At 40.8% G+C, this 11,909-nt stretch overlaps 2 protein-coding genes across 2 annotated transcripts; both read right to left on the bottom strand.

Annotated features, from left to right (window-relative positions):
* Positions 1–1,218: 1,218 nt before the first annotated feature.
* Positions 1,219–4,879, bottom strand: prkar2ab (protein kinase, cAMP-dependent, regulatory, type II, alpha, B). The gene is made up of 10 exons (XM_053484371.1): positions 4,600–4,879; positions 4,327–4,362; positions 3,980–4,116; positions 3,468–3,574; positions 3,204–3,357; positions 2,969–3,070; positions 2,561–2,635; positions 2,391–2,474; positions 1,791–1,911; positions 1,219–1,540 (listed from the first exon to the last, which is right to left on the bottom strand). Exons 1-10 carry the CDS (start codon positions 4,877–4,879, stop codon positions 1,416–1,418), a joined length of 1,221 nt encoding a protein of 406 aa, XP_053340346.1. The 3' UTR covers positions 1,219–1,415.
* A 1,351-nt stretch (positions 4,880–6,230) lies between these two features.
* slc25a20 (solute carrier family 25 member 20) lies at positions 6,231–10,538 on the bottom strand. The gene is made up of 9 exons (XM_053484194.1): positions 10,265–10,538; positions 9,783–9,875; positions 9,452–9,579; positions 8,060–8,150; positions 7,771–7,888; positions 7,541–7,613; positions 7,235–7,344; positions 6,892–7,016; positions 6,231–6,752 (listed from the first exon to the last, which is right to left on the bottom strand). The coding sequence occupies exons 1-9, from the start codon at positions 10,367–10,369 to the stop codon at positions 6,690–6,692; spliced, it is 906 nt and encodes a 301-aa protein (XP_053340169.1). The 5' UTR covers positions 10,370–10,538; the 3' UTR covers positions 6,231–6,689.
* Positions 10,539–11,909: the final 1,371 nt, after the last annotated feature.

Raw genomic sequence — 11,909 nt, 5'->3', positions numbered from 1 at the left:
TCACATCTACATTGTAGCTTGAACTACAGGCACATTTCACGTTTTCACATTTTCTTTTTAACCACAGCCATCCTCCATTTCCTACACAATCCAAGCCCAGACTTGCACCAGTAACCTCACACACAGGAGGCGAGAGTTGCCACAGAGTCACCCCGCCTTACACACAATAGCCGCTTTTTATGGGGCTTTGTCTTGTCTAAATCAATAAATTCATCAAAACAAATAAGGGGTTTGATCGTAACTGATAAACATGATGGATAAGAAAACTCTGGATAGAACTTGCATCTGATTGTTTCAGACCCAGATTTTATCATATTAAGTAAAAAAAGGTCAGTGCTAGGGCTTTTTAATTGCAAATTCCTTTTCTATTTTTACTAATAAGCTCCTCTTTCCAACAATCATTTACCTTTGTTCTAGTTTAAGTCCATAGTTGTCTTCTTTTTTTTTATAGTAGTAATAGTAGCCTGAATATATTATTTTTTCACTGATTAGCATAAATCATTATTTCTGACTGAATAACCGATACTATAACCTGTTAATCTCCCCGAACAGGTGGTCGAAAGCTGAATGAAGAGTTACAAATCCCACTAAGGACAGTTTAAAAGTATGCAGAGCCGTCCTCAAGAAGGCGTCCTGGAGAGGCCTTACAGAGATTGTCCAATTTTAACTTGACATAGTTTGGAGGATACTCAGGATTTGTGCCTCAAAACAGAAAATCAGTGCTGAAGGACACACTGGCACATTAGTGTCACCTTTGGGTTTTATATCAAAGTTGAGTGATACTCCATGAATTGGAGAGAACCTTCTAGAAACTTTCACCCCCACCCCTTACAGATGTAGCTTTAGTGATCCAACAGGTTTGCTTGTGTCTGCTTGAGGGATCTGGAGGAACTTGATGAACTCGTCCACTTGTTACACAACACTCCAGATAACATCAGGAAAAACATTACGAGTTACTTGAAGTGTAAATTTACAGCAACTCGGAAAACACGTGGATTTGTAGCTCATATTAACGTTATTTAAAGAGGGGCAAAATGACACTTAAACAATAAAATTAATAAATAAAAAAATGTACAAAGTGGATCGAAACTACTGAAAAAATCTCACAAAGAAACCAAAAAAAAAAAAAAAATGAACTTAATTAAAAAGTAAGGAATGAACAAAGATATAGTTTTGAAATATCGGGTATTTAATTGGTACTGTTTCCACTGAGAAATCAACCACTATAAAGGCAGAATATTAGCATAATCACTGTATCCTATTGCAATACTGTCTGTGTAATTTGTGCTCTTAAAGTCTGGTCAAGTCGACGTGACCTCAGTTTCATAATTAAATAATAAAACTTCACAGCTAAAGCCGTTCAATGAGGATTCAGATAAAGGCAAGTCGGAAAGAGTGGAGATGAATGAAGCGGCTCAGTGTCTTAGATCCTCACTGGAGCCAAACAGCGCCATCAACTGCTCCTTGTACAAAGCAATGTTTCTCTTCATGATCTCTTTACAAGGACCCAGAAGACGTTCAAACGCCTGGATGTCGATCACTGAAAAGAGAGGCACATAAATATATCAAATGCTAGACTGCCTATTGTACCTTGCCGGATTTCCTATACAAATAGTTAAACAGCAGTGTTTTCTGGGTACGCTGTGCTCCTGAAGCCTACAGAGATGTCCTCTGATGATATTTACTCACACGGATACAGAAACAGAGACTGACCTTAATACAGCCATGGGGACTCGGTAAAGGCCAAACACAGAAACTGGAACACAGCCTGCAGTGGCTATGAGTTTTACCTAAACACTTAGTTTCTCCCACGGCGTAAACTGACGCAGCTCGAGGTTTGTTAGTGACGAGTGCCAGTTCTCCAAAATACTGACCACGAACACAGCGGGAGACCTCCACCTCCACCTCCGCCTCCTCACCATCACCTCTTAGACGACCTGCTATAGCCTGCGGACAAAAATAAAGATCAAAGATATGTTCCAAAGTCCATTCTGGTCCTGAAGCCAATACATTAAATTGCAAATAAAAGAAAAATGGGAAACTAGACAGCAAGAAGGTTGCAAGTTTAGCAGTATGACCATGGGGTGTAGCCATACAATATGGTCAGGGGTAGCTCAGTGTTTAAGGCAATGGACTATGGTTCAGAAGGTCCCAGGTTCAAATCCCATGACCACCAAGTTGTCCCTGTTGGGCCCTTGAGCGAGGCCCTTAACCCTCAACAGCTCAGATGAATAATGAGGTAAAAATGTAAGTCACTCTGAATTAGGGTGTCTGCCAAATGCCTGAATATTACATGCAGTGTGTTTAAGCATGGCTAACAATAATGTGAAAAGTGTTAAACACGCTAAGCTCTTTAGGCTTTCTTTTTTCTGGACGCTTCACTTATTCACATGTCGTGAGTGATTTACTTTTCTCTTGATAATGATCTTCACGACTCCAGACTCCACGATGTAGAAGCAGTCAGCTGCGTCGCCCTGTTCAAAGGATACACACTTCCCGCTGAACAGTTTCATTTTCATTCATGAAGAAAATACTTAAAATTAACAAATCAAATGCTGACCTGTTTGATGATCTGCTCCCCGTCTTTGAAGGATTTTGCTCCTAAAACGTCGACGATCTTCATCCGTTCTGATAACTGTGGATTCACATGAGGACAGAAGCATTGCTGTGTGATTATTTTTAAATAAATCTTTTAAAAAAGTGCTACATTATATATTCTCACAAGGAGCGTCAAAAAAGTATTGACGAGTACATTCAGGAAATATTCAAATGTATGAATGCACATATATATTTGCTCCACCCTCTTCCTGAAAAACTGGTGCTTGTATTTGAATATTGGAAGCTGATATATATAGGTTTCTTGTTAATTTGTTGTAATCTTTACTAATATACTGTACATTGATAATGTGATTTGTGGTGAGTGGGAATAAAAAACAACTGAGGGGGAACACACTAAAAACACACTGACCTCGAGTGATTTCAGTAGAGGCACACACTCGATGGATGCCTCGTAGGTTTTCCTCTTCTTGGCGTTATTTTTCACTATGAGTCTGTGAAATGTCTTCCTGTCCTACACACATTATAAACATTATAATAGAACAACATATTTTTTTTATTACCAATGGACTTATTTAAAAGTTAAACGCTACATTTAGTTCACTTATATTTCCATAGGTATGGTAAAAGGTAAATTTTGACATCACCAGAGCCCAAAGCGCCCCCGGCTGGACGGCGATGATGGTTGCAGCTCGCGGAGTGTTGTACATGAGCGCCAACTCACCAAAACTGCCTCTATTATCGTATTTCCCCACACAGTGACTCACACCATCCTTCTCCACCTCGATATCAAACACTCCTCTGAGAGAGAGACAGCATGCAGTCAAAGCTATTTGAGCTTATAGAGTGACTGATAGATTACATTTCATTCAATTACTAATTAATTACATATTACATATTAATTACTAGACCTCTCTATGATATAGAAATTGTCTCCGTCGTCTCCCTGGTTTATGATGCGCTCGTTTGCCTTCACCGTCACCTCAAACATGGCGTCCAGCACCTCGGAGAACTGCTCCTTTAACAGAGGGGAAAAGAAGAAGAGGGTGAAGTTTCTGTAGAAACAGATTAGGATGTACTGGTTGGGTCCAAAAGAGGGCGCCAGATATCTGTCTCTATCACGCTGCAAAGTATTTCTGCCAACTTGGGTAACGCAATAAGCAATGAGTGTCGCATCTTTGCAGACAAAAATGGAGGACAGACATATTGAGACTGAGGTAGAACTTGGAACACGAGAACGCATCTGAACAACGGGTCTACAATGCTACACACAGGGTGATGTGAAACGCACACTGTAGTTACACATTAATAAACTCACAGGACTGATGGTGAAAGATTGAAAAAAAGAGTGTTACATGGAATTGCAGTGGCAGAAATGCATTTTTATTTCTCTTTCTTAGACAAAATAGACCAAGTGTGAGACCTTTTCCAGAGTTTTAAACAGCAGTATGTCCTTGCAGGTGTCCTGAAGTCTGTAGCGTTGCTGATCAGTTTTAAAGTGAACGATCTTCAGCTCTTCATCATCATCATCATCATCTGGGTTGAAAGACTCAGCACACACTGTGGAAAGGAAAAATCAATGTGACACACAAACACATATCGCAGTAACATAAACACTGTGTAACACACGCCCACTGGGGAACAGTATCACTGTAACACATACTGTGGGGTGGGGTGGGGGGGGGGGCGGGGGCGCATGGGTGCAGTATTACTGTAACACACACCTTTACAGTGATAAGTGTAACAGGGGTTTATGATAAATCCACTCACCTGCTACTCTGCGGCTGTGCTTGCTGGTGGGCGGAGCTTCACAAAAGAGACAAAGACAGGTTGGGTGTGTTCAGTATTACACATATCTGATCCAATTAATTATTATTCACCTGTAAGAGCTTCTGTCATTATTACTCATCATTCTGTCATACAAGTGTGTGTGTGTGTGTGTGTGTGTGTGTGTGTGTGTATGTTTGTGTGGCGGTGCTGGTAAAACTTGTAGAAGATGAGGTCAGTTGTGGATTCACAGGACTTTCAGCAGAAACTACATACGTTTAAATGTGTTTAAATCATCAGGAATTCCATCTCCCTCCTCCTCCTCTTCCTTCTCTTCAGTGATTATGTGATCACTTTGACCTTCATTAGTCTCCTCTCCTCTCCCCAGGGTGCGTCTGCTCTCCTCCTCTCCACTCGTTTTCTCCTCACGCTCGTCTCTCAGCCGAGTAAAATACTGAACAGTGAAGTCCAGCAGGTTTTCTGGCTGCTGCTTCAGAACCTCCACCGTGAAGACCTTTAGCAGGTCCGGCAGACCCACAGGAACCGACATACTCATCACCCAGACACACACACACACAAAGACAAAAACCCAGTAAAAGGGTTTACCCAGAGGGGCAAAATGAAACTTGGATAAATAAAAAAATAAATAAAGTGGATCGAAACTACTGAAAAAATCTTTTACAAAGAAACTGAAAAAAAACTAAACTTAAAAACTAAATTTTTTACAAAAAATAGAGGAAACTTAACTACAAAAAAACAACAACACTCAAACCAAATACAAAAGAAAAGTTGAAAAAAATAAATCTAAACACCTGCATGGATTTAAGAACAAAACTAACGCATAAAAACAGCACAAAACACAACTGTCTGTTGCAGAAAAGGCTGAAAAAGTTTCACAGACAGATAACACACACTGCGCTGAACAGAAATGAGGCTGAGAGGAAACAGCACCAGAGCAGAGAAACCTCGACACATCAATCCGCTGGATCAATAACTACAGCAGTGCAGAGGACAAATACACACACACACACACACACACACGCGCGCACACACACAGACACACACACAGTAATCTTCTGGAGAAGTTCTGACCCAGTTGTCTCGACACTGTATCATGTCGGACTCACACAGATGCTCATCACAACCTGACTGTTCACAATGTGGCCTCAATCACAAAGTCATTTCCCAAAATACGGTGCTGCCACTAGGGGGTGCCAAAAACCAAATAGTGTACAGGCAGAAAAATCTGAAATGAACTATTTTTGTTTAAAGCATTTCCATCTCTTTTGATAATAATACATCTGTGTGTGTGTTTTCCTCAACCTCACTCACTGTTTAATCCTCCAGCTGGTTCACATTTGTTACAAAATCTAAATTTAATCTTATTTAATACATTGTTACAGTTTATAAGATTATAAACTTTTATTTTTATGTGTTGTTTTTTTTTGCTCATTTGGGCGGACATATTATTGTTTGTTTTATTGGATTTTTTACTTTTTATTGTCTGTTTCTATATTTACAACTATAGTAGAATTGTACAGCACTTTGGTCAGCTGTGTGACTTTGATTTGATTGTTGATCTCAACACACTCATGGCCGTTCTGTCTCCTCTCCATCTTCTTCTGAATAATTAAAAGGTAAATTTTGTGCCTTCATGCAGCTGAAAAGGTGAAACAGTGAGTGTTTTTTCACAGGAGGGGGGCGGGGGTGTTCACGTTTAATTAAATGGGACGTGTGTAGAGATGTGCTGTACATTAAATAACTGTTTTCAGAATAAACACGTTCTACAGAAAGTCTGTGAGATTCGCTCGGCCCCGATCGACTCCATAAGTCGCATCAATTCCATCACTCCATCAAACGTCCTTTTCTTCTCAACATAAAATACACTCCACAAAATAACAACTGAGCATCGGAAACTATCTGTTTATTTCACATAATCAAAAAACAATGACAGAAAAAAACCTTCACTGACACGGACCAGAATCAGACCTGATCAGAACATGGCAGCATTATTATCATTATTATCATTATTAAATGTTACAATTATGTATAATTATTATTTATAATTAAAGTTTTTACATAAACAGAACTGAGACTAACACACACACACTCATTCCGTCACTCTTTCCCTTTCAAACACGTACACACACACTCAGGAGCAGAGACTTGAGGTCACAGCCGGGTGTAATAAGGCACATCATCACGTCTCTCCAGCATAAAACAAAAACGCAATAAAACTAACGTTATTTCAAAGGACACACAGAATTTGTGTTGTTGGTTGGGGGATGGGGGGATTTGGTGCTGGGGGGGCGGTGTTGGGGGGCGGTGTTCTAGATTCACATTCTTCACTAATGCCCTCATATAGATCACAAATTCGGTGCGATCCAGTTTAGGAACTTCATGGCCACCTCGAACCCGAGGAAACACGCCTGTGTGTGAGAGAAGGAGGGAGAGAGAGAGAGAGAGAGAGAAAGAGAGAGAGAGAGAGAGACACGCCTGGTCAACTCATAGAGAGACTACTGGTCAACTCAGTGTGTGCGTGAAATACAGAAACAGAGAGAGACTCACAGCGTTAGCGGGGAACGCTCGGAGCATGACCGCGTTGAAGCCCTTATACAGTGAGGCCACGCCCTCCTCTCTGATCAGCTCCCTTAGAACGTCCCGAAAACCGTTAGGGTACTTCCCCTCCGGAGCTACACACACACACACACACAGTTTTACTTTTTTTTTTTTTTTTATATTATAAATTCAAATTCAAATTTTATTTCTCACATACACATTGGTTATATTGGTACACATACATTATATTGGTTATATTCACCAACATTTGTATTTTTATTCACCATCAGGACTGTTACAGAGTTTTCTTGTACCTTTTGTGTGTGTGTGTGTGTGTGTGTGTGTGTGTTACCTGTCTGGAATCGGGATTTGAGAACATCAGGCGGAATAGCGACAGCCCAGTTAAAGATTCCCGCCATGCCGCCGGCAAACAGCACACTGGGCACGCTCAGTTCATTTGGGCTAAAGACACACACACACACACACACACACACACACACACATACACATACACACTTTAACAATACTGTGAAGGTGCAGAAATGCCAAAACACCCATAACAGAAACAGATGTGTTATAAATTGTTTGTTACAGAGCAACCAATCAGGGGAAAGATATTTATTTATTTGTGTTTATTTGTTTGTTTGTGTGGACGAACCTCTTGCCCTCTGGCGTGAGGAGGCTCTTCAGCCACTCGTATGTCATGAAGTACATTCCACTGGCCGGTACGTCTGAGACACAGAGGGACAGCTGTCAATCATCCACAAAGGGCGGGGCATCAGCCATTAACCATGCCTGCTGAGTACAGCCCTCAGTCAAGCCCACTTACTTATTCTCTTACACCCATAATACACACACACACACACACACACACACACACACACACACCTCTCATGAGTGTGAGCGCTGTGCCTCTATAGATGCCTCTTATTCCACTCTCCCTGTAGATCTGCTTCACACAGTCCATGGGCCCAGCATACTTTATCTCTCCTGATGACGCCTGGATCTGTACCACACACACACACACACACACACACACACACACACACACACACACTGGTTAGCTACAATAACTGCGGAGCCATTAAGTGTGTAATAAATGTATACACACATACACACACACACGAGTGCACACACACACACACACACACACACACACAAGCGCACACACACTGACCTGCAGCAGGCATTTGATTCTCTCTCCAGGAGCCATGATGGCTGTGGTGAACACACCTGAGAGCATCCCGGCTGCAAACAGCTGAGGATACCTACCACACACACACACACACACACACACACACACACACACCTCAATTAAATCTCACATTCAATTAAATTGTATTCTTCTTCTTGATTTTTCCCTTTTAAATCCTCTTTATCATTAAAATCTGATACAATTATATAAATTAATTAAACTCTGTGTATTCAAAAATTATAATTTAAATTTTATTTGTCTTATACACAGTCATACACAGAACAATATGCAGTGAATGCTTATACGACCGCTCATGACCTTAAAATCTAAATTATCGATAAAAAAAAAAATTAGGTAATGAAATAAATAATAAAATATGAAAACCTTCTTTCTAGAATGTAGAAAAACTGCAGAGAAAAAGAACAATATAACATATGGGACATAAAAAATATATTTTTTAAAACCTAGTTGTACAAAATATACACAATAATGGCTGTATAAATCTGCAAAAGGGCATATTAATGGTATATTAATACCATTATTATAAACGTAGTGTTAGTATTAATGCTAGTCTAAGTAATGTCAACTCATGTTAAATGTTTATTTTATTAATTATTCCTTATCCATTCGGAGTTGTTGTCCATGTTTTCATATTAATTGGATTTCGTAAAGTTGTTACCTCAGGCTTTGTACTATAAACCTAATAAACACTTAGTAATAATTAATACAGTCTAATAGGACTAATAAGTCAGGTTACCTGTGAAGGGGTGTGGTTTTATTAAGGGGCGTGGTTTGTTTTTTTATTAGCAGATGGTCTTTATTTGTATGTTCGTACTGTCTGTATCTGTTTTTTTGTGTTTCAGTGAAAGCTCTAACAAGTAATTAAAGAATTAAACGATTATAACTGGATAATAAAAAGAGGTTTAGCTCTTGCGGGCGGTCCCTGGGACAGGCCTGACACCCCATGCGCTCTAAAACACACCCACTGGTCACGTAACTGTAATTACTATATAAGTACAGTGTTTTTTTCGATATACGAACGTCCTGCCTTGTGAATTTTCACCCTAAAAACTAAAATTTTGCAAGAAATGTGTCTCGGCATGCAAAGTTTTTTCAGCATACAAGTGACCGAATCGGTCGCGCGTACGTCCAGTGTTTGCATCAGTGAAAAGCCAGGTGATGCAAGTTTTCATATTTTAGGTGGTTTATTTATTTATTTGCCTTTTGTGTAAACTTGCACCGCGGGTCTCAAGAATGTTATCAGGATCGGTAGCAAGAAGAAAAGGGAGACACTTTCAGTTTGGTTTTTAAAGGAGTTTTTTGAGGTGAAGAAGTAAATAATTATCTGTCAGTGTTTAATCCACGTGGACTCACGTGAGAATGTCATCGGGGCTTTTCTGCTGCAACTTCTTTCCGAGACCAAAACCGAAGAAACACACGGCAAACATGGGGGTGACTCCGATAATGGGAGCGGCCATACCTTTATACAAACCCCGAACCCCCTGAGACAGAGACAGAGAGACACAGAGACACAGAGACACACAGAGTTCATGAATCAGATCAATGATAAAATGCAGAATGCAAAAGTTTGTACATCCATGACAAAAGTATATATACACAGAAAACTGTTGGAATCGTCTGCGTTAAATCTCAGATCTGGTTCAGAGTCTTTCCACTGACTTTTGAAAAACTTTTGGCACCTCACCTCCTTGGCGAGGGTTTTCTTGAAGCAGTCGAAGGTTCCAGCGTAGATGGGCGTCTGACCCGGTCCTGGCTTGGGCTGAGTCTGCAGACGCACCTGTCCCACACACACACACACACACACACAGAGAGAGCATTACTACTTGTTTTCTTTCCATTGACTCCTTATTAATAAACCTGTGTGACGTCAGCAGATCTGTCACGTGGTACAGGCTGAGAGCAGAATTGTGCCAAAGGTCACGGACAGGGAAAGAAATCTCCTTAAAAAGGAAACAGGAATAAATAAAACGAGCTTTACGGTTTAAATCACATTAAACTCATTAAACGTGTCCTGTTAGTAAAGTTAATTAGCCAGACTGCTAGCTATCAGTGAGGACAATGAGGGGCCTTGAGGAGGAGGACAGCAGCGCGTCGTTACCTGCACATCTCGTTTAGGCATTAAACCCTGCACCCCGTGTCGTTCATGTCGTTCATGTCGTTTCTTACCTTTATGGTGTCCAGCGGGTGACCAGCGAACACCAGACAGACGCCTCCGAACCCGCCCGCGAAGAAATTCTTCCCCGGACTGATGGGCTGCGCTTGTTTAGACATCCCGAACAAACTTCTGGAGGTCCTAATAAATATTTAAAAAAGTGAACCTGATCTAAATCTAACCCTCCTGAGCCCGAGCCCGGTTTCCCAGAAGGACAGGAACGACAGAACCTTCAGTGCGGATCTCTGAGACCTTTCACCCAGATATCCACCCGGACCTATTTTACTGTTACCCCTCATTGCCCTGAGCGGAGGAGCCACTCTATAATACTTCCGGGCAAAAAGATCTTACATAGAAACACACATACTATAGTCACACAATCACCAACTTGCACAAATTGTCTGACAAACCCATCATACCCACGAGAAATTAACCCCCAGTTACACCAACATTTGTCACGAGTTTATATCGTTATTCAGTTGTAAATATGTGGTAGTTTTTGGCGACACCTAGTGGCCGACATTTGAATGACTCGTCTGTTATTGGGAGTCGGTTCTGATTCTGTGCGTGAATCCTAAATCACCCTGCACTCCTTATTTATGTAGCTTATGTATGTAAAATAATAGATCCGTTTTACACCCTTCATACAGCAGCAGCCTCATGTTTTGAGAATGACACAAGTATTAATTTTCACAAAGTAGCTCAGTGGTTAAGGCATCGGACTACGGTTCGGAAGATCCCAGGTTCAAACCCCACAACCACCAGGTTGCCACTGTTGGGCCCTTGAGCGCGACCCTTAACCCTCAACTGCTCAGATGTGTAATGAGATAAAAATGTAAGTCGCTCTGGATAAGAGCAGCTGCCAAATGCCTAATTGTAAGTTCTGCTGCTTCAGTGTTTTTAGATCTTTGTGTCAGATGTGACTCTGTTCTACTGAAGTATAATCACAAACATTTCATAAGTGTCACAGGCTTTTATTGACAATTACATCACGTTTATGCAAAGACTCAGTATTTGCAGTGTTGATCTTCTTTTTCAAGACCTCCGCAGTTCACCTGCTGTCAATCAACGTCTGGTCCAGATCCAACCTGATGGCGCAGCCCATTCTTACGCAATCAATCCACCCACCAGGATTGACCACAAGTTCTCCATGGGACTAAGGTCTGCGGAGTTTCCTAGCCATGGACCCAAAACGTCCTTGTTTTGTTCCCCGAGCCACTTAGATATGAGTTTTGTTAGTTCTAGAATGGTTGGGAGAAGTTGCTCTCGGAGGATGCTTTTGTACTACGTTTTATTCAAGGCTTGTGAGTGAATAAACACATGAATAGTCTCAGGATGCTTTACTGCTTAAGGGAGTGGGTTTGATTGACAGAAGGGTCAATGCTGCAAATACTGAGTCTTTGCATAAATGTAATATAATAATGAAATGCCTTTAATTATACTTAAATACTTATCACACAGTATACCAGAGTAAGACCTTACAAAAAGATCTAAAAACACTGAAGCAGCAGACTTTATGAAGATTAATATTTGCGCCATTCTCGAAACTTTTGGCCCTGGCTGCAGTCGTCCGCTTTTTTTAAGCAAGGAGACATTTTGAATTACCTCTAGAATCCCAATGAGTCGACTCCACACCATGTTCCATAACCTAGAGGTCAA

Source organism: Clarias gariepinus, chromosome 23, assembly GCF_024256425.1.
Source record: "Clarias gariepinus isolate MV-2021 ecotype Netherlands chromosome 23, CGAR_prim_01v2, whole genome shotgun sequence".
NCBI lineage: Eukaryota > Metazoa > Chordata > Actinopteri > Siluriformes > Clariidae > Clarias > Clarias gariepinus.
The sequence above is the reverse complement of the archived record's forward strand: the minus strand, read 5'-3'. Positions and strand labels throughout refer to the sequence as shown.

Excerpts from the sequence above, each read along its gene's own strand:
- prkar2ab (XM_053484371.1), bottom strand. The coding sequence starts at position 4,879 with ATGAGTATGTCGGTTCCTGTGGGTCTGCCGGACCTGCTAAAGGTCTTC. Across the intron at positions 4,363-4,599 it reads TGATTTAAACACATTTAAAC|CTCCGCCCACCAGCAAGCAC; the intron begins GTATGTAGTTTC and ends TCTTTTGTGAAG. Across the intron at positions 1,912-2,390 it reads AAGTAAATCACTCACGACAT|GCGGAGGTGGAGGTGGAGGT; the intron begins GTGAATAAGTGA and ends GATGGTGAGGAG.
- slc25a20 (XM_053484194.1), bottom strand. The coding sequence starts at position 10,369 with ATGTCTAAACAAGCGCAGCCCATCAGTCCGGGGAAGAATTTCTTCGCG. Across the intron at positions 9,876-10,264 it reads ACCCGCTGGACACCATAAAG|GTGCGTCTGCAGACTCAGCC; the intron begins GTAAGAAACGAC and ends TGTGTGGGACAG. Across the intron at positions 6,753-6,891 it reads GAGCGTTCCCCGCTAACGCT|GCGTGTTTCCTCGGGTTCGA; the intron begins GTGAGTCTCTCT and ends TCTCACACACAG.